The sequence below is a fragment of the Melozone crissalis genome, unplaced genomic scaffold (genome assembly GCF_028551555.1).
Source record: "Melozone crissalis strain CALT ecotype California unplaced genomic scaffold, PUWL_Pcris_2 ptg000061l_1, whole genome shotgun sequence".
Classification (NCBI taxonomy): Eukaryota; Metazoa; Chordata; class Aves; order Passeriformes; family Passerellidae; genus Melozone; species Melozone crissalis.
This window is the reverse complement of record NW_026535839.1, coordinates 2,659,058-2,681,138: the sequence shown is the minus strand read 5'-3', so window position 1 is coordinate 2,681,138 and position 22,081 is coordinate 2,659,058. Positions and strand designations below refer to the sequence as shown.

The window sequence follows — 22,081 nt, the reverse complement described above, 5'->3', positions numbered from 1 at the left end:
TGGAGCTGGTCAAGGGTGTCTGGTGCTGCCTGGCTGGCACTGAGCACCGAGGCATTCCTGACTCACTGGGCAGGCAATGCACCTCCAGCCACTCCTGATCCCAGCTTTCTATTCAGTCGTGGCAAGGAATTGGGAATATCTGTGTGGAACCACCTGCAAAGCTTTGCAATTCTGTCAAAAACCAATTTCCAAAGGCAGGAGCTGCTCCACGTGCACCAAGTGAAGGCAAAAGAAAGTGAAGGGATCAGCACTGGCAGAACTAATCCCATCAGAGCTGCAGGACCTGCGATTCCCAGAGCACCCACACAAAGGAAGGAGACTCACCATCCACCGAGCATTTGCACCACAATTCCTTCAGTGATGGCTCTCCAGACTAGCAGCACAACTCTGGCATTCGTTAAGCACCTGTTGAACAGTCCTTGAAGAGCAGATCTGTAAGTTAGAAACTCTTCACGAGACTTTCCAGAGAGTTCAAGTTTAAATATTTTAGATTAAAGGCTGAAACAAGCAAGTTCTCTAAAATGCCAGATGCCTTCTCTGTGTTATTGTCAGATCACAAGTGTGAGACAATTAAAGAGGATTCCCTGCCTGTCCCTGCCTTGCTGGGCTCTGCCCTGGCCCCACTCTGGTTCTCTCTCTGTCCCACTGCACGGTGGTCTCTGGTCTCTCTCTGGCTGAAGGAGCTGGGACTGTTCAGCCTGGAAAAGAGAAGGATTTGGTTGACCCAACTGTGGCCTTCCAGCAGCTGAAGGGAAGATGGAGAGAGACCCTTTCCAAGGGATGGAGGGACAGGACACAGGGAATGGCTTCCCACTGACAGAGCAGGGTTAGGTGGGATATTGGGAAGGAATCCTTCCTGTCAGGGCGGGCAGGCCCTGGCACAGGTGCCCAGAGCAGCTGTGGCTGCCCCTGGATCCCTGGCAGTGCCCAAGGCCAGGCTGGACAGGGCTGGGAGCACCTGGGACAGTGGAAGGTGTCCCTGCCATGGCAGCGGTGGCACTGGATGAGCTTTAACCATGGTGGGGTTACCTGTGCCTCGGTGGTTCTCTCCTCACCTGCTGCATCTTCACCTCCCCAAGGAACCTTTGCTGCATTTGAGACCAGAACCTAAAGCCCTTTTCACCCCACACACCCCAACAAAATCCCCTCCCCAAGCCCCACGAGCTTCGGCCACAAAGGAACGAATTCCTACAGGAAGCTCAAAAGAAAAAGGTTAAGGAGAAACATTGAGTTAAAAGTTTTATTCATTCAACATCTCACATTACAAATATTTAAAAATTATATGCATACTGGTATAAATAGTCATTTGCAAACTATTTAATAACATTAATTTTCACTAGCACTTCAACAAATGAACTCTTTAAAAAAAGTAACTTGTGTTATATAACTTAGAGTAGAACATACAAAAATATGAACTTAAACGTGAAAATGACTTTAATAAAAAATGAATTACCCTTATTTAAAATGCTATAATAAATACTACAACCTCCCCATACACAGTAAAAACTATATGGAAATTCAGCCAAGTAGTACAATTAAGTGACATACTTAAATAACTTTTCCTTCTGATAATATGAGCAATACATTGGGGGAAAAACATATTAGGGATTAGTAAAAACTAGACACCCACTTGCTAAAAGTTTCACTTCCAAAAAATATAACAAAAAAATCTGATGAAAATTATAAAAACTAATTATACTTTAAAATTTAAAAATATAAAAAATAAAACAGTTGAATACAATATTGTCCCAATTCTTACAATGCTATCACAGTAGCTTTAAAATAAGATAATAAAATAAAGCAAATGACCAAAACGTTTTATTCCATTTTTTTTTTAAAAATAATCTCAAATTTACATTAGTAGAAAGATTGATTTCTGATTCTTTTCTTTAGAAACACCAGCAAGAAAGAGGATTTACTAGAACAGTAGAAAATGACATTTTTAAATGTCTGCAATTAAAAACAAAGAATTACACTGCAAAGATCTTCCAGAAGTCTGAAATAGGTATTGCACATAACTTGAAGTTAACTTGCCACAATCCATCACATTCAAGTTTTAAATCACCTTTGAACAGAAGGTTTGAACTCTTCAAAAAACACAAGGGGTGAATTATCAAGTCTTTCCAACAGCATCCTTATAAAACGCTAAATTCAGTCACTGCAAGGTTGAAATTTGCATTCTGCAGAGGTCTGTGTATGGAGAAGTAGAGACTATACCAAAAAAGCACGGGGCAGTGGGGTTCCTTTACATATAAAATAATCAGAAACACTTTATTTTACATTGCAAAAATAACCATGGAATTACTCTGTCACTCCCCCGGGGAACGCCGCTGCTCATTAATGACACCCCCCCACCGGCAGCTAATTACACGTTAATGAGCCTGGGGCTACACGGTAACCCCAGAGAGCCCCGTGCCATCAGGAGGCTGGGCCAGCGCTGTTGAAGCACAGAGTAATGGAGAGAATTGTTTATGCCCTGTAAATCGAAGTGTAACCAAAGGATCTGTAAACACGCTTGTCACACAATCACAAGTGAATATTAGTAGAATAACGATTTCTTACATTAGTCATGCATACTAACATTACATGCCTGCCACCTAGCAGGCTCTCTTTTATTCTTTAAATATAATTTAAAAGAGCAGACACGGTTCTGCATCAAACACCTAACATCGATTCTTTATTAATAATAAAAATGGCTAAACATTCACCAAAAACGTCTGCATTTGTGTATAATTTTTAAAAACTCAGTAAGAAGCGGTAGACAATTTTGATGGTTCTTGACTTTTAAATTTCTACACTATATTTATGCTTTTAAATTTCATGGGTCTAAAGACAAGTGTCATTTGTCACTTTCATGCTTTTTCTTCTTTAATTCTCAACTTTACATATACTATTTCTTAAATTATATGTACACCAAATACCTGGTGCTGGGCTAAGATGTTTAAGCAACATGCTTTCTTTTCTCTGCAGATTCTAAAATAGCATTGCCAGTGCACAACATCCATAATTCAAAATGTATGCAGAGCACTGAAATGTATAAAAAGCAGAATATAAGAAAATAAAATTTATTAAAATTATTTATATTAAAAAATGAAGTATATGAAGATCTCTCAGTAATAAAAGTACAAAAAGCTACTCTTTGCAATATGAAAAATTGAGGTATTGCATAAAGAGATATCCCGTCAGTGAAAAGTGTGCCTAAAAATGCTCACTGTTGGAAAAACAAGATATACAAAAGTAGTGCATAACAAATATACATTATGTGCATGACAAAATAAGTTAGCTACAAAAACACTGTACCGAAATTCAGCAGGTCATGTACAAAGGGAAAAAATTATTATTCAAAGCTAGTTCTCAAACAGTGTTATTTTCTTGTAATGGAAACCCACCTCACCTGTTTGCTGGGTAGGATCGGCACAATAGCACACCCCAAGCCACCTACAAGCATTAAAAAAATGAAAGGAACATTCCAACTAGAATTATGTACTTCAGAGAAAAAAAAGTCCCTGACAATCTACACAAGAGCACTCTGCATTTGCATTACTGTTGTCAATATTTTCAGGGATTTCAGTAAAAGCAGCTCCCTTGCTATACTTGACTAATAGACAGCAAATGTCTCCATTTTGACCTTTGGAACTTGGTAAGGTATCAGTTCATTAAAGCCTGTATTGAACAGAAAAACTGCTTCTCATAAAGATAATGGGGGCTGGGGGAAAGGGATGAGGGGGGCTTTGAAGGGAGCAGATGTTTTCCAAGCAGTGCCAGGGCAAATCTTTGGTTTGGGAGACTCTCGGGTGGTCCCAGGCCCCTGGGGTCGGGCAGAGATTGCCACAGAATCGCTTTGTTTGCACACTGCTACATCCTTGGTGGAGAAGTTGGCCAGGGCATTTAGTTCAAAAGTATTAAAAATAAATTTTCAGAACTACTCCTTCATTGATCTGTTTCAAACTAAACCCTCTGCACCCACTCGTCAGCGTTCGCTTCGCGTGTCCTGGGCTGATGCTTCTCAAGGCAGGACTGAGTCCCAATAAAGCCGGCGTTAATTAGCGATGTTGGCACTTCCACCTGCGTGTCTTTATCTCCCCACAATCAGTTCTGAAGAGCTGGGATCTGAGCTGGGATTCTTTCTACAGGAAGAGTAAGGAAGGCATCTGCATACCTGCACCATTCCGTGTACAAAATTCAGCCAGCGGTGCAGAGCAGGGTTTGGGAACTCCTTGGGTTCATGCCTTCTGTTACAGCTAAATTTGAGGGGACAGAAAAGTGACTTTACAGCCAAGATGGGAAACCAATAAGCAGCCAATTTGAGTTTGTGTGCCACAATGGAATAGCAAAACTCCAGTAAAAATCAGTGATATCCTTGAGGTATCTTTAGGTTTTCTACTTTTTCACGTCAAAATGGAGAGCAAAGGCTGGCCCCTGATGAATGTTAGTATATTAGGATATAGAGTTATATATAGCCATCAAAAATAAAATCTATATATTTATCCTTCAGGAGAGGAAATGCCAGTTCACTAGTTGTCATTACTCTAGCTTTGGTAGGATATCTAGGGCTGTAACCAGACAATTGAGTTCTCTTAAAGAAAAAAAAGTGCACTCCCCCCTCAGTAGTAACTTTACTCAACTTTTACATTCAGGAATTCTTAAAATGTAATCACTTTGATGAAAATATAGTAAGCTCTGCCTATCTCGTTATTAATTTGGATGTGGGTGGTAGCCAGAGGCACGGTCAGATACACACCGAGCTAAAATTTCAGCCTCAAAACCTTTAAAAGAGTTTAAAAGAAAAAAACAAACAAAAAAGATCATTATTATAGTGCTGCTTCAACTTTGCTCATGCATTTCTGTTGCTTTAAACATGCTCTTTCCTGTTGGTAGGTAAATGCTAACTTCATCTGTTGCTGGAAAAATCCAAAAACCAACAAAAAAAAAATAAAAAAGAGAGGCAAAAACAGGCTTCCCTGGGGGAAAAGTGTCAGAACAGACTGATAGTGTTATTGTTACACGGTTATTTAATAAAAGTATTATTATGTTCTTTATTAACAATAATTTAATTAAAAAACCAAAATACTCTATTGTTTCAATTCTCTTCTCTTAATATTTTTTCTCTCCTCTAAGAAAACGTTGCAGGAAATTAAGTGTTCTCTCGGTAGTAAAGACAAGAGAATGCAACTCACTTGCAACATGTTATCGATACGAAAAGGAGTTCCCAATACAGTTTTCAATGACAAGATTCTATAAAATACCCATTATAGGTCATTCTTTCATTAGACTATTGTTAAATTACAGACTACTACAAAAGGACATGCTGTGAGTGAGGGGCGGGGTGGGGAGGAACAGAAGAGTGCACTTAATTGGAGGCCTGCAAATGAGCGATCCTTTAGTTCCAGCGGAATGAAATATGTCTCGGGCGGTCCCCTCCCTCCTTGACCAGGGGCTTGTGGAACTCCCTGCCGGCCCGGGAATGGATAGCAGCCCAGCAATATTCACAGTAATACTGCAGACACGTCACGTTAGCACAGAAGAACGGGGCGAACTTCCCGCCGCAGCGGGCGCCCTGACACTCGTCACACAGCTGATCGTCCAACACATATGGCTTAACTTCCACCTGCAGCCACAAAACGAGACAGTTGGTCATTCTTCAGTGCAAATTCTTAACTCCACACCTGTGTTTTAGCAAGGTACACAGCAGTTATGCAGTAGGGAATGTTAAAATTGAGATTTCCCCCTCATGACACCTGAACGTGGCTGTTGAACACCCCAAATTCCAGGCACTTCAACACTTCTACCCCCTCTCTGATCCTTCAGAAAAACCCCAGAAATCAGTGCTGACCATCAGTCTGACACCTGCTGTCACTGATTTACAGAAACAACCTATTGACTGACACCAAAATCTTGGATAATTATGGGAGTTATTTTTGATACCCAATTAAGCTCTGTCCCTTTCAGGCAGGAATAGAAACTGTTTATACAACACTGTAACTGCTGATTAAATATGCACATGTGTCTTAATTTCCAGCATTAAGACAATTCATTTATCCTCTAAATAAACACTTAATTTCTGTACTTTTTCCATGGCTTAGTCCTCTCGGCAAAAGGAAATCCACCTGATCTTGTTGGGATCAAATGAGAGGCTTACCACAGGCCTGATGCCCTCCTACGCTGCTGGCATTAAGGGCCAGGTGGTGGGCAGGAATTCAGAACAGCAGAAATAAATATAGGTACAAGTTCCTGCTCCAGAAGGGTTTGTGAACCTTCTCTGAAGCTCACTGAATGTGATGTTTTCACCAACATTTTCAAACACCCAGGCTGTGACTGGTATCTCTGCTGTTATCTCTGCATCTGGCCTGGGGCTGCTCCCCCCTGCACCTCACAGGCCTCGGACACACCTCAGGCAAATAAGGACATTCACAACTTGCCGGGTTTTTAAACCCACCCAATTTTATCACAGTCCAGATGGCACTGCAGTAGTTTGATGTCATTTTTGCTTACAGGACACCTTAACTGCTCAGACAGAGCACAGCAGCCTTTTTAATGACCTGGTTTTCTCCTCTTTCAGTGCTCGAGTTGCATTTCCCAAAACCCTGCCCTGCCAACTCAGTCAACTTGTACAAGAGCAGAAGCAGGCAAATATTCCTAACACCACATTCCCCATTCCCTAATCTGCTCTGCAATGGGAGGATTGGGATTTTTTCCTCAAAACTGCTAAAAGGACAAAGGTGTCACACAGGCCTCCTTCATGTGGTGATTCTGCCCCATTCCCTCTGCTCAGCCACCTTCAGAGGCCAAACTGCAGCTCAGGTGTCCTTGTCACATTAATCCTGAGTGGGACAGAGCTGGAACTCTCCCTGAGCTGGGCACAGAGGATTTCCCAGTTCCAGGGAAAGCCTCAGTTACAGCAGCTCATCAGATCCACTCAGGGTGGGAGCCCCAGCCACTGAACCCTTCCTGTGCATTATCTCAGGGCACACCCTTTAGCAGCACTCCTTGCCCAATTTTACAGGAAATCCCTTCTTGTTACTGCTTTTTTTTTACTAATTTTATTTCTCTTTTTGCAGAAAGACAGTATTGGAAAACTAAAAATAAATAGAACCTTAATAAAAAGTAGTGTTGCTGTATTTTTACCTCCTTCATGCACCCAATTTCTCTTATAATGAATCCTCTCTGAGCATTATCTCCCCACACAAAAACTGCACAAAAAATGAGGAAATAGGGAGTGGGGGGAGAGAAGGAAGGGGAAATAGATTGCAAAATTTTTTTTCAGAGTTTACAAGTACTTACTTAAATTTGTAGTCCCATCAGCTTCAATGGACCTATTCACCCAAGTGTCTGCTTATGCAAGCACAAGTTGCACAAGGGCAGCCCAAATTATTTGTTCAAAGCTGTACAGAACTTATTTCAGAGCCAAGATTAGAACAAAGACATTCCAATTCACAGGCCCACAGTCAAATTGTTGTTACAATTCTTCTGCTTTATAACCAAAGCAGAAGTGAAAAGATAATGGGCTAATCAGCCAAGTTTGGAGGTTTTCCACTGTATTAACTTTAAAATTAAGATCAGCAGTGACAGTCATGTAGGAAAAATCCAGAGACAAAGGATGAATTACAAGAGGAGATGTGAGCATCTGAGTTTCCCAAAACTGTGGTCTGAGTATCACTGTAACTGGCAGTTACATTTTAGAGAGATGAAGAGGGCAAAAAGCAAAGTGCTGATCCATTTGGCATATTGCTCTAATTTAAAATAATAAGGAATACAATAATAAAGGAAAGAAAGAAGCAAGCACAGCCTTTGCACAGGCTTTGGAGGGTGACTGCAAGGCTGCAGGGCACAGTAACAAGCTTACAAGGATGCTCTTGGACAGCCAGCACACATTGGGGTGGTTCTGCTTCTTCTCCCAAAGGAGGAAGAGCTGTGGCAGGCACCTCCCTCCCTGCATCTCACAAACACCCCAAACCCTTGCAGAGGAAGCATCTGAGGAGCTCAATATTCTTGGAAAAGGCCAAGGCAGCTGCCACACTTCCCACCACACTCAGCAACTCAAGAAAAGCCTTTTTCACAGTCACCTCCCACGTGCCAGCACCACCAGCTCCCCACCACTCCGCTCCCATCCCGTGCTGCATCCGAGAAGCACTAAAACCAGGATTAACCTGGTGTAACACTGCCAGCACACCTCTGAGGCAGGGAGGGCGCTTGCAGAGGAGCAGGGGGAGCAGGCCTTACCCGTTTATCAATCTCTCCGTGCTGCAGCTGGACGAAGCGGGCGCTGATAGCAGCAATGTAGCTCTGTTGGTTGGAGAACGCCACCCGCCCGGCGCCCTTGGGGTACTTCAGCTCGGGGTCCGTGTCGATGCCGGCGTAGCAAACCCCGCCGTAGAGCCGGTCCATGATCATCGCCAGCTCCACTGCAGCACAAAGCAAAACCAAACAGGGCTCTAGGCTGCCTCCTTCCACTCACCGCACCACCTCAGGGTGCTTTGTGTCCCCCACTGCGTCACCACAAAGCAAAACCAAACAGGGCTCTAGGCTGCCTCCTTCCACTCACCGCACCACCTCAGGGTGCTTTGTGTGCCCCACTGCGTCACCACAAAGCAAAACCAAACAGGGCTCTAGGCTGCCTCGTTTCTCTCAGAGCACCGCCTCAGGATGGTTTGTGTCCCCCACGGTGTCACCACGCTCAGAATTCCAGGCTGGCTTCCCCCAGTGCTCCCCAAACCAGGCTGCACATCCAACATGCCCAGTGCTGCAGTGTGTACCTGCTCGTAAAGGCCGAGGAACACCACCAACAAAAATGGTTTTTCTTGGGTCAAGAGGCTGGGAACCATCCATAACAAAATCACTATCACTAAGGTTCCAAGGCCGGATCTGAACCTATGGACAAAAAGCCTGTTTTTTTTAACCATTCACAATTCAAAGTGTCTCAGTAATATAAATTGCAACAGAGTCCTACAGAGAAGAAAACTTCTTAAACAGCTATACTTTCTAAACTCTACTTGTTCAGCAAAATGAAATGGTAACGAGCTCTCTTAAGACAGACCATTTGAGGATGCTAAATTTCATCACTTCCTTGTTACCCAAATTTCTGGGGAAAAAAACCCTCACCCTCTGCTCACACATTTACTTAATCATGACTGAGCTGTGCTGTACACCCCCCTGGTCAGACAGATCTGCACTGCTCCTGTTGTCCCAGCCTTATCTCAGTGCAGCAGGCTCCAGAGATGCCAGTTCAGCTCCTGTGCTGCTTTCTATTTGGTTACAGCTGGCCAAAATTTGAAGCACAGGACTGGAGCAGAATTCTCCCCAACTATTGATAAACTTGTGTTAGCCCCCCAACCATTTGTATATTAATAATTTACAGTTCAATGCCATGGTATGCTCTTTAGGATTTATCTGTTACATACAACACTCAGACAATATGAATTCTACATGTTCATCATTAGCAAGCAAAAAATACCTGTCTGGAAATACATCTTTTTCTGATAAAAATAAGCATTGTAACTAGACTAAAAAACTTTCTTATGTCTAGTTCAAAACCATTAAGTCGGTCTTTTCTCTTCTTAATTTGATACCTTAAAGAAATTTTAATATTAACATTCTGAAGACAGAAAAAACTGCATGTGAAGAGCCCAATTTGTGATTATCACCCAGGAATTGTGCAGGCCCTGACAATTGCACCTACCGGTTTGTCTTTGATAGTGGGGCTGGAAACACAGAGATAGAGCTTTCCATCTTCCTCAATGCATGCATCAATCAGTGCCTGCACAGAGCTTTCATCTTGGAACAGCAAAAATGCATATCCTGGCCAAGGGAAAACACAAACATCACTGCTGCTGTTTGTCTACAGGATCAGAATTTCACTCAGAATTAGGTTTGACATCACGCTGCCACACGAGGGGAAAAGATTTAAGGTGCTCTCAGCACACATTTCCAACCCACAAGTGCTCTGGTTGATCATCTAAGGGACAAATCCTTCCCAGCTGCTGTGGAAGGCATTTAGTGCCTTTAAAAAGCTGTTACTACATGTACAATAACAGGGGAAAGAGGGAAAATGGAATAAAGTAAAAACAGGAAGTTAAGGAAGAATTCTTTTAGTGAATAATAACTGCAAAGCCATGTTTGAAACTTCACCAGTTAGAACAATCCCAAGGATTAAATTCTTTTTTCCCCCTAAACATTGTGTCACTGTCAGGCAAATCTTGTGCTTTATCACAAAAAATTATTCTAAAATGCTCATGTTATTGGTTTGCAGTATTTACCTTTAGGAGGGAAATAAGATTTGCTCTCTGCCTTGTGTGGCCAGTCTACAATCAAAGGTCCAAAGCGCCGAAAACTTGCAGTGATCTCATCTGGAACAGGACAGAAGAGAAAAGACATGAGCTTAAAATAAATGGAATTGAAGGCATTTGAAAGGCACTGATTTCAGGTAGCTTCATCCTATAAACAAACATTCTGTGACCCTCCAGGTTCAGCAGCTCACTGCAGTGCTCAGTAGCTGATGGGGGATCTTTGTGACAAGGCAGAACATCCTTATAAAACAAGACAGGCCAAAGCTCAAACTGTTCTTTCACTGATAATTATAAATAAAAGCTCATAACCCATTAATTCTCAGGAACTGAGCCACTGCATCTATACTGTTATAACAGTCTATTGCTCTCATGGGTGACATGAAATTCAGGTTACCATGTCATAGCAGTGCATTAGAAGCTCTGACACAAAAAGTGGGGATTAAAACAATTCTGTGATTAAGAAAAAAACTTTTCAGCTTTATTGTTGCATTTCTTCTAACCACTATCCCAGCAGGCTCATACAGAGAGAACACAGAGCTCTGGTGAAATGAAGCTTTACAACACCTGCACCTGACCTTTTAATTTTATTTTAATAACAACTGCAGTATTCTGCCACCTGTATTTGTGTGATGAACCACCACAAACCCCTGGTGTCTCAGGATGCCCTGCACAGATTCATTCCTGTTGGGTTCTCACCATGCACAGGTCAGGAGTCACCAGAGAACAAAAATCATTGCTGGAAACAACCTCAACCACACAGGAGCAACCAAACACTGAGTTAGGACTTGCTGCCCCACACAGACCTTATAAAACTATGAGCAGCTTTTCCTGCTGCTGACTTCTGGGGCCTGTATAACGATTGCAGTGGATTTATAAGTTTCCACAGGTGATATTGGCCAGTTTAATTTTGCACTTCTGTACTTTTTATCCTGCTGAAGTCAGTTTAATGTGTGGACGCGTGATTTTGTGATTTTGTTGTTCGGTGGCAGAACACCACAGCCTAAACTCAGGAGAAAGACCCACTTCCATATCAAAGCTTGGAGAGCAGCCCTCCCTGAGCTGGCTGAGCCCTGGGTGGGGTTTTACCTTCATCGATGTCGGGAGGCAGCCCCCCCACAAAGACCTTGCGGGAGTAGCGCTCCACGCGCTCCCCGTTCTGGTGCGAGAAGCAGTGGGGGGACCCCAGGCCGCTGTGCAGGCTCTGATCCCCGCGCCCATCGTCCAGGAACCCATCCTCCATGGGGAACAGCGAGGACTGACCTGAAGAGGGGGGTGGAAAAAAGAAAAACAGGGAAAAAAAACCATACTAACAGAACAAAGCGCACACTGTTGGAATAATTGGGGAAAATGCACCAGTTGCTGCATCAGCAGAACTGGGAGTGATTTGCCCTCTGAATGAGCAGTTATGTTCTCGATTTCATTGCACCCTTTCAGTTTCCAGCATCATCCAGCAGCTCAAATGCTTCATTTCAGAGGAAAGGTTCCTCCTCATAACAAACCAGGATTTCTAACGGGTGCTCGAGCTGACTGCTTTCTATAATATTTTGTGTTTCCAATGAGGTTTCTTTTAAAAAGTATAAAAAGGGAAAGGAACAGCCAATTTGGTTTCTGGGGCTCTCACAATACCAAGCCATCTATTCCATTTTCCAGTGAACAGCTTCTTCCAGGGAACAGATAAAATTTCAAGGTGAAAATGGGAAAACAAGAATTCTACCAGTTAAATATATTACACATTTAAATTACCTGATATCAAAACACATCATAAACCACCCACCAGTAAATAACAAAAATAACCTGATGAAAACATTACACTGTCATTTACTGCAAAGACTGAAAATTTTGGCCCCCTACAACTTTACTTCAGTGTTACAAGAGTTTTGTTAATGGCCTCACTCTAAGAGAAAATGTTGTAAAATGAGAAATGTTCCCCTTGCAGTCCAGCATCTTTCTATGACAATCCTTTATCATACAGTTCGTCAATAATATTTCTTTCAAATAAGGTTCTTATAAATGCCACAGTATAATAACATAAATAGAGCACAGGAGTTGTTCTCTGCCATGAATTCCCTCTTTAATTCCAATATTCAACAGCTACACAGCAAACTGAGACTTCTATTCATTTAAGGAGCATTTTAGGAATAAATATATATAGGGAGAGTAAGTAATGAGGTGTGCTACAAGTTCTAGGATTCATTTCCTTTTGTCTATGATGTGATACACTGTGTCTGTTTTATCAGGATTCATCCCAATCTACACAGAAATGTACTGGTGAGGTTAATTTATCCTGGTTTTTCTTCCTCCCCTTCAAAGAAGTTGGTTTTAAAAAGGAAAACATCTTGAAAACAGAAAATCTGACCAAGATACAGACATTTCTGTGACAAAAATCAAACAGCTAAAAAGCTGAAAGGAAAAAAAAAAGTAATAAAATCCACAGTCCATAGAATTTCTACGAATAAAAAATGGAAAGCTCGGTCAGGATGCCTTATTTGAAATTTCAAGGATCTTTTACACACCTTTAATAAAAATAAGTCAAGTATAATCAGGCCTCTCTCTGTAGCTGGGCAAACCTCATTCCTACTATGATAAAAATATTGTAATATTGTTTTTCCCTAAGGAACTGCTGCACATGGGATTTGTTTCATCTCTTCAGACCCCAATCCTGCAGGTGTTGTTGGGAGGGAGAAATTCCCAAACCTAACTCCCCTTCCCAGGCTCCTCAGCTGCTGCTGGAGAACTCCACACACACACTGAACCCAGCAGGTCAGACACTCACTCTATGCTCCATCAACACCCAAAATTCCCAAAATAAACTCCTCCAGCATTGGCATTCATAACACACACACCCACGAACACAGCAACACAGCCCCCCAGGTCACAAACCACCCAGGCGATGTCCACTGTGATCATTTCAACTCAGCTACTCCCTAATCCACTTAAAATGCTGATTTATGGCATGCAGACTATGTAAATGTATGTGAAACTGCTCCCTTATAAGCTTCAAGTTTGGACTTTGCCCTCTAGTAAAAACTGAATGTTATTTCTCCCATGAGACATTGTCAACATCAGAAAATTAAAGAGGAATATTGTTACCTCGCCTTCTCCCATATGTCCTTGCTGCATGTTAAATGAGAAAGAAAACAGCCTTTCAATCATTGTTATAAGGACCAAAAGACCTCGTTTTATTGCCTTTATACTGACTCAGTGATTCTCAAGCCTTTGCAGATGCAGGTTATTTAAAATAAGTGTTCACAAGCTGCCCCTCCCACCGCCCATGGCCTCCTCAGCCCAGCTCTGTTACTTACTGATAAACCACGGTGACAGGAGCCTGGCCAAGTGCATGTGGATAATCCAAGAGACTTTTGGAAGCAATTTTAGCCCCGAACTTGCACATTTATTTATTTATTTGAGCTATTCCTGGGGGTGTGCCTATAGGCAAATGGGTCTTTCCTCATGCACCAGGCTGTCCCTGCCTTGCCAAGCTCCAGAACGTTCCAACACTGCTCTCCCCCCGAGCTGCAGGAGAAGCCCTGACACCCAAGGAAAGGGAAAGATTGGTGTGATACTTTCTGTTTTGAAATCAGGTTGCTTTGCACAACCCACAAAATCCTTGGTTCAATTCTGACTGGCAAATAACCAGCTGAAAAACTGAAAAATCCAGGAGAAAATTGGGCCACTGAAGGTGCCCTCTGGACTCAGCAGTGTGTCCAACAGGATGGATTCTCTCACACTAACCCAGGACACTGTGCTGGAATAATTTGTTACCCACTCATTCCTACTTTTCATGTTCAGAAGAAATCAATTCTACCCCTACAAACAAGAGCATTTGCTGTGCTGGCTTGCAAGAACCCATTGTCAGAGCACAGCCAAACTTTCTAATCAAACTTGCACATTCTTTCTCTTTTAATCTCATTAAAATCTCTTTCTGAAAGCAGGCCAAGTGTTTTCAAAACTTGGATTCTTTCTGGCAAGTGCTGTGAGAAACTCTGAGCACATCATGTGTTTGATTTTGCTTCCCCATTCAAAATTGAGGCCGGCAATTAGTTAAAGCATTTAAATATTTGTAAACCACAACAATACAGGAGTCATTTCCTCTTTCCAAATAAAAAATTGTATCAATCCAATTTACTTCATGATTATTTAACATCCATAAGATCATTTCATTCCTCTGGTAGAGACTCACAATTAACACCAAGAACACAAATTAACAAACCCTGGTTTTCAGACATTCTCGAGGCAAAGGTTTTATGGGAGAATCTTAAGGGCTGAGGGCCTTTACAAGTACAATTTTTCCATGGTAATTTTGAATTTCGAAATGCAGGAGGCTGATACAGTCCTCAAAGTAGAAATGGAAGGAAATGACAGAGCATCAGCAATCTTGCTGTGTCCCTGCCTGAGCCCAGCAGCCTTTGCACGTTTTGGAGCACATCGAGCACTCTCCAAGCCAGCTCTGCCTATAAAGCCAGAAAAATCCTGCTCGTGGTTTCTGAATTACTGACAAAACCACAGAGCCTCCTTCTCTCTGTACACTCACTGCTGGCCCCAGCAGCCAGGCACGACTGCAGTGTGGCTGTGGGACCTCAGCTCAGGCCAGGGCATCCTCACAGCCTCCCACCTGAGCCACTCCACACAACAGGACTTTTCTCCTTTACCAGGACAAAAAACACCCCAAAAAAGCTCAGCCACCAGCTAGGTGCCAAACACTAGGTTTGGAGAACCAAACACTATGATTTTTTTCCTCTTCCTCTTCTTAATTTGCCTCTTGTTTTCAGCGTTTGCTTCACATCTAAGCCACAAAATACCAACATCTGACATTTCAAAACATTTCTCAGGAGCCACAGTTTATAAACTGGCCCAGCACAGCACAGATACAAACTTTCTCTGCTCCCTGCATGCAGGGTTCATCACACGCCATTAATTTCACACAATGTGAAACTCTGTGAAATACAAACAGCATTGAGGCAAGGAATGCTCTCTTGGCAGGCCAGGAAGGCAGCTGAGTCCCCCTTTCTGCCTTTCAGAAATTCAGATTAAGAGAAGGCTTTGCTACACCAGTACCCAGCTAAGCTGCCGCACAAATGAAGCCTTGAACTGCCACCAACACAGGAAAAGGTTTAATTTGTACATCACAACACTGGCTCATCCTTTGCTGGGAAATGAGACAACTGCAGCCTTGGTTTGGATTCCTCAAAGCTGCTTTTCCCTTCCCCATTTCTTCAGTGCTTCAGATAATTGCATAAAGAGCCCAAGATTTATTTATCTCGTGAGATATCTGAGCAAAAATTTTGCTACCAAACCTAAAAATACAAAGCGTTCATGTAACTGGTTCAACTGCTTAATAACCAATGCAGAGATGTTTGGTCAATAAAAGCAGCCTGAAATTTAAAATTCTATTAGCAGCTGCTTCAATTATTTTGTCCCTTCAGCTCTCCCTTTATTTCTGTGCTGGAAATGAAGCCATAGAGAAAGTCAATGATCAAAATCTGCTGCTTTTACTTTCATTTCAAGGAACATCAGGAATAAGCAACCCACTCAGATTTTATTTGTCCTCTCCTCATTTGAGACACTTAATGGGCTCCTGGCCCCCTCCCTTTCTCCTTTTAAAATTCATATATTTTGTGTCTATACCTCCAATTAAATGTGCTGAGCTCTCTTCCCTCTAGAGGAAGAAGCATCACAAAACCTGTCAGCACATTGGGTATAACCCTACAAACACATTCTGCTGAAAAACCCTGAAAACGCTGCAGGGATCCTAAATCACTCAAACCCCAAACCTGCTCCAAGTTTGTGCTGAACAAAGTGTGCCCAGGTTGGGCACCTGGTCCCTGTTGATTCCAGGTGTATTTTCCATTTATACCATCAGCTGCTGTTTGTCAAATATTTCATAAATGGAGAAAAGTGTCAGATGCCAGCTTTTCTTTTTTTTAAAGGGGTATAATAAGGTTTTCTCTGTTGTTGCTAACATTGGTGAGCAGTTGTTTATGTTGGAAAGTAAATATGACCAATATCAGAGAGTTTCAGCCTTTCTCTGAAACTGGAAAGGTGATTTGGGGCCAGGCTGTCTTTTGTTTCCCTAAGGACTTAACTTACAGAAACAGAAATATCAAAGCTCCACAGGATTATTTCTAAAAGTGAGCTGGATATCCTTGAATCTACCAGAGAAAACATTTTGACTTGCCTGAATTTTACTTTTAAATTCTAGAAAAATAACTGCAGCACAATCTGCTTTAGCCATTACACCAGCAGAGCTTTTTTCCTACATTTTTTACACTGAACTGTACTTTGAATTATATCAAGGTTGCCAACTCTGTGCATGAGGCCATTACAAACATGAACTCCAATATTTTAGTGCCTTTTCCCCCCAGTACTCTCTGAGGGCAGGCAGGGCTGGTTCTCACTCCAGAGGGAGATTTTATCATCACTTTGTATTTCACAACACATTTCACACGGATCACATGGTTGCCACAGGTAAGAGGACATTTCACAAGAGGTTCTGTAAGGTCACCTCAAGCCCTGTTTCACCAGGGAACAAATGAAACATCTCCTTAACCAAACCAAGGGAAGAACAGTTAAAATTCTAAAGAACATCTCCATTTAATGCATATTTAAATGAGCTCTATTAAAATTAGACACCCAAGCAGGGATTTTGCAGAGAGCTAGATACACTTTGTTAAATCAGAACATAGAAAATCTCATCTACCTGCATGTTTTACGCACAGAAATATTTCCTTCCATTTAACAGACCCTTACAATTTAATTCTTAGATGACATTTTCAGCTTGAAAGCAGATAATGTCATGGAAAGTTGTGTTTGTCCTCAACTGAAGTGATGGGACAAGGGGGAATAGCCTCAAAGTGTCAGAGAGAAGATTTAATCTAAATTTTGGGAAGAAATTCTTCCTTCTGTGTGTGGGGGGGCCCTGGGACAGAGTATCTGAAGCTGCCCCATCCCTGGAAGTGCCCAAGGCCAGGTTGGACAGGGTTGGAGCACCCTGGGACGGTGGAAGGTGTCCCTGCCATGGCAGGAGGATGAAATTAAATTATCTTCAAATTCCCTTCCAACCCAAACCACTCTGTGACTCCGAGGTTCTAAGGCAGGCATAAAAAGTTCTCTTTTTGATGCATTCCTTGATTTCAGTTCTAAAACACAAAAGGATCAGTCACCAGTTCCAGGAGTGTTAACTGAGACATTTGCATGTGTGCAGAAATACTGCCCAGTTCAGGCACTTAATCTCATTCCAGGCAAATTATTGCAAGCACATGATGTGGAATTACTGCATGCTGACTGTGGAACAGCAGCCCAGGAGACCTGATCCAGGAGAAATGCTCAATACAGAATAAACTGAACAAAATGCTAACAAATCTGCACTGACAGCGAATGTATTCCATGTCAGAACTTTGCATTTTACAGTCCCAGCCATCTCTGACACTGTCAGATGAGATCCATGTCCTAAAAATGGTTTTCTAAGCCAAGACACTAAAAGGGAATATGAGATATTCCCTTTTTCGTGGATTTCAAGCACTACCAAACTTCAAAGAGTGAAAACTATTCCAATAATATTTTATTAATCGTAAAACAGTCCTACAAAAATGAAGCAGCTCTGTGTGTACATCTGAAGAATGTATATTTGACACACTTTCAGCAATGTCAAAGTCAGCATGAAACCAGCAAAGAAGCCTAAATTTTGCTGCACAGTAAAACCAAGGATTAGCACCTTTGGAATTACTAAGTCTGCAGAATTAAGCAGCAGAGTTGCCAAAACTTGTACTTTTCCTCTTAATTTACTTTTAAAGAAACACAATGTAAAAAGAGATTTTAAAAAAACATGTTGTTAAATACAGCTCTACCTTATGTCCAAAATGTCCAAACAAATGCTGAAAAACAGGAGTACTATTGTAGATGCAAATATTATGCTTTATTTCAAGTAAAGCCAGATGCCTCAAGACAAGTATTTACCATTCCTTCTGTCAAGAACAGGAACAAAATGAAGTTTCTGTTATTCCATAGCACTCAAGTACAGGTCTGACTAGAATCTTTAATTTTCAATTCCAGGTCACTGTCACAAAACAACTGACAGACAACAAGCAAAGAGGTTTCTTTCCTTCAGAAACCCTGTGGAGAATCATCCTGCCAAATCCTTTGGTAAGTAACATTGTTTTACCTGTGATTATGTTGAATTAATTGGGTTCACATGGTAGAAAGGTAGAACCTGAGTGAGTGGCAGGAAGCAGATTCTCAGCATAATAGCTGCAAACAGGGAGTGTTGACAACTTTCTACATCAAATAAGCAGGGCTGGAGAGAGGCTGAGAACGCTGAAAAGCAAAGTTTCTGTTTCCAAGGCTTGTGCAATGAGCTGCAAGGTTTTAGGGCTTTCATCTGCCTGAAGAAAATCTGCCCCACTGAGAGATGGGGCAGTCACGGGCAGGAAAGAATTACCCTTGGGGGGAAGAAGCTCTCACACTCTTCTCCCTCTCTGGAGACTTTCCAAAGCCACCTGGATGTGTCCCTGTGCCACCTGCTCCAGGTGAGCCTGCTGGGGCAGGGATGATCTCCAGAGGTCCCTTCAGCCCCTGGCATCCCCCGATTCCCAGGAGGGACAGGAGGGACCATCCTGCTCCAACCCTGCCACCCCTGCTCCAAACCCAGCTCTGCCACGAGCTCCTGGGTTGGGCCACTGAGCCAAAAAGCCCTGGACATGCTTCCAGAATGACTGAATCCCAGAATCACTTGGTTGGAAAAGGCCTCCAAGGCCACTGAGTCCAAGCTGTGACTGATCCCAGTTTTGTCACCCAGCCCAGAGCACTGAGTGCCACATCCAGGCCTGCCTTGGACCCCTCCAGGGATGGGCACAGCTCAAGCCTAAGGTGAAGGGGAAATGGGGTAAAAAGGTGAACTCTGGAAATGCTGAGTTCAGTTTGTGTGAGGGCTTTGAACCCAGCAGCAGTGTCACTGCTCTGCTGCTCTGTCACACCAATGGGCCCCCGGACTGAAGGGACCTCCAGACAGATTTTCCTCCCTTTCCACAACCGCTTAACTACCCCTGAAATGTGACAAACCCAATTCAGGCTCCTTCATCTCAAAACCACAGAAGCTTCAAAGGCAACTTTGAAGTTTCTTTGCTATGAAACAACAGAACACAGAGAAATCTCCTAAACCAACCTGCTACAAATCCTAGACACAGCTCCAGCTTTGTCTGCCAGGGATCAATATTTGCTCCTTAATTCCACTTACATTCCAGGGGGATACTGCAAATCAATTTAGTGGGAGCTTTAAATATTGTATGTATTTGATTACAACTTTTCTCCAGGATCCCCCACAGGGAGTGAGATAAGAAACCAAAAGCAGAGGAGCAAATCATGGAGCACAAGCAGCATGAGGAGACTGGATGTTAGTTGGAATTATCCTGAATTTCAGGAGAGCAGGCACCCTGCTGCTCATGGCACTGAGCTCTATTTTATATTCATGTGCGACTGCTGCAAAATAGACACCAAGTTATAAAAACATCCCATCTTTTGCCTCAATACATCTTCCAGTTTATGATATGGAATAATTGGCAGCATTTATCTTTTGAACACTTCAAGTATTACTGTATTCACTTGAAAAATAAGGAATGAAAGGCAGAGTTTGCAGCTGGGAGAAGGAAAAGCATTACAGGAATCAGCTTCTCAGCCACAAAACAACTTCAAACGTGGTAACTTCATTAATGACAGAATTTCTGACAGGAGGAATGGGATGTCATATGCTAAAAATTGCTAGATAAAATTTATCTTGTAAGTGACAAGAACAATTTATTGAACCTAGTAGAGAATTTATTGAACAACTTATGAGAAGGTGTAAAACCTCCCCAAATCTCTGCTGTCATGGTTTGTCACTGTGCTCCTGGCCTCTCTATGTGCAGCATTTCCCCCAGGAGCTCTGGTGTCTGCCCACCCCATCAGCAATTCCTGACCAGGAATTCTGTCCAGGCTTTTTCCTGCATCACCTGTGATATGCAAGAGCTGCAGTTACACTGCAAGATCTAAACCTGCAGCTCCTTAAGTACAAGAATAGGTTCAAAGCAACTTATTTTTGTCTGTGGAAGGAATGATCACAAGACAGCCTGGAATGCAACGCGAGGCCTTGGTTCCTTTTTTAACCATCCTCTTAATTCACTCCCAAACAAGAAGGGAACAGGAACACAAGCAAGTCAACAACAACCCATGAGGAAAGGCTGAGGCAAGTGGGATTGTTCAGGCTGGAGAAGAGAAGGATTTGGGGTGACCTCACTGTGCCTGAAGGAGCCAACAAGAAACAAGGAGAGGGAAAATCTCCAAGGGATGGAGCTCCAGGACAAGGGGGAATGTTCTCCCACTGCCAGAGGGCAGGGATGGATGGGATATTGGGCAGGAATTGTTCCTTGGGAGGGTGGGCAGGCCCTGGCACAGCTGGGGCTGCCCCTGGACCCCTGGCAGTCCTGGATGGGAACTGGAGCAGCCTGGGACAGTGGGAGGTGTCCCTGCCATGGCAGGGGTGGCACTGGATGGGATTTAAATCCCTCCCAACCCAACCCAACCCACTGCATGGTTCTGTGATGGAGCACACTCAATCTGCACCGGAACATTTCCCCATTTTTCCAGTGAAGAGCACAGGTAGGACACTCATTTCCCACTAACATCTGACAAAACTGTACTACACACTTCCCCACACCAATCCAAATGGGAAGAGAAAATGAAAACATTAATTTAAAAGAATCCCCATTTCCCCTGCCTGGATTCAAAAGTGCTGCACAGAACCAGGCACCAGCAGGATTTATATAAGTACATATTTATACAAGTACATATTTATCTAAGTATCCCCACATTCCATGCACAACATTTATCCTTTCCTCACACCCAGTGTGAGTGCTGAGCTGGATTCCTGCTAATGGGATTTCTGAGTAAAGCTGAAATAGCACTCCCTGCACCTCATTTGCCATGTGCCTGTGTGGAGGCAGCACAGCACTGCTGCCCTCACCTGCCAGCCCCACCATCACCACTGAGTGGAAAAAACCTGCCCTCCCAGCTGACCAGCCTGCATTCCAACACACAAAGCACTAAGCCAAGGATGGATAAATCCACTCTAAAATGTGTTTTCAAAGTCACCTCAGCAATAGTTGTTATCATTCTGGATTTAAATACGTGGGTACTCAATACAAAAATTCTATATGCATCATGATTCTTTCTTGAAGTATCTTAAATAATGGATGCAAAATTCAGATTTTAGTCACTCTTGGGTATAAGCAATGACTGCCCATGACAAAAGAAGTTATGACTTTCTCAGGACCAAAGTTTTCCCTTTTATACTCACACCTCAGCACTCACCTCCTTATTTTGCTCAAACATCCCCTTTCTCATTACACCCATTTCTTCTTTAACTCCAGTTTTAAGAAAAGCACTTCAGGCTTTTCTTCCTGCTTCTTTCATGCCATTTCAAGGCTCACAAACATGACAGCAGAAATCATGCAAAACGTGGCTGACAAAAGACTCAAACGATTCAACATCAAGGCAAAAATTGAACAAAGTGAGCAAAAAGCAAAAAGCCAGGTAGTTTGAGCAGTTTGGGCAGGGAGGCAGGAGAGTTCAGTGGCTTCTAAAACAAGGAGCAGACACCACTCATGAAATACAGCTCCAAATTAAAGACAGCTTTGAAGATGATCCAGAATGGTCAGAGATTATCAAAGCAAAAATTCAGAAAAGAAAACCCAAAAAACCCAAACCAAAACCTACTTGGTGGACAGTGACATGAAACAAAGCAGAAGATTAAACACACTTCTAAAAAAAAA

General features: G+C 42.6%; 1 protein-coding gene across 2 annotated transcripts in view; it reads right to left on the bottom strand.

Annotated features, from left to right (window-relative positions):
- Window positions 1–1,226: 1,226 nt before the first annotated feature.
- The window catches only part of CPEB4 (cytoplasmic polyadenylation element binding protein 4), a 37,961-nt gene continuing 17,106 nt past the window's right edge, over window positions 1,227–22,081 (bottom strand). The window contains exons 3-9 of one of the 2 annotated variants that reach the window (XM_054287939.1): window positions 13,374–13,397; window positions 11,370–11,543; window positions 10,254–10,343; window positions 9,677–9,795; window positions 8,754–8,868; window positions 8,221–8,402; window positions 1,227–5,608 (exon numbers count right to left, since the gene is read on the bottom strand). In XM_054287939.1, coding sequence (XP_054143914.1) covers window positions 5,381–5,608; window positions 8,221–8,402; window positions 8,754–8,868; window positions 9,677–9,795; window positions 10,254–10,343; window positions 11,370–11,543; window positions 13,374–13,397 — 932 coding nt within the window. In that variant the 3' untranslated portion in view covers window positions 1,227–5,380. The remainder of the gene's footprint in view (window positions 5,609–8,220; window positions 8,403–8,753; window positions 8,869–9,676; window positions 9,796–10,253; window positions 10,344–11,369; window positions 11,544–13,373; window positions 13,398–22,081) is intronic. The other variant, XM_054287940.1, reaches the window with a different exon arrangement.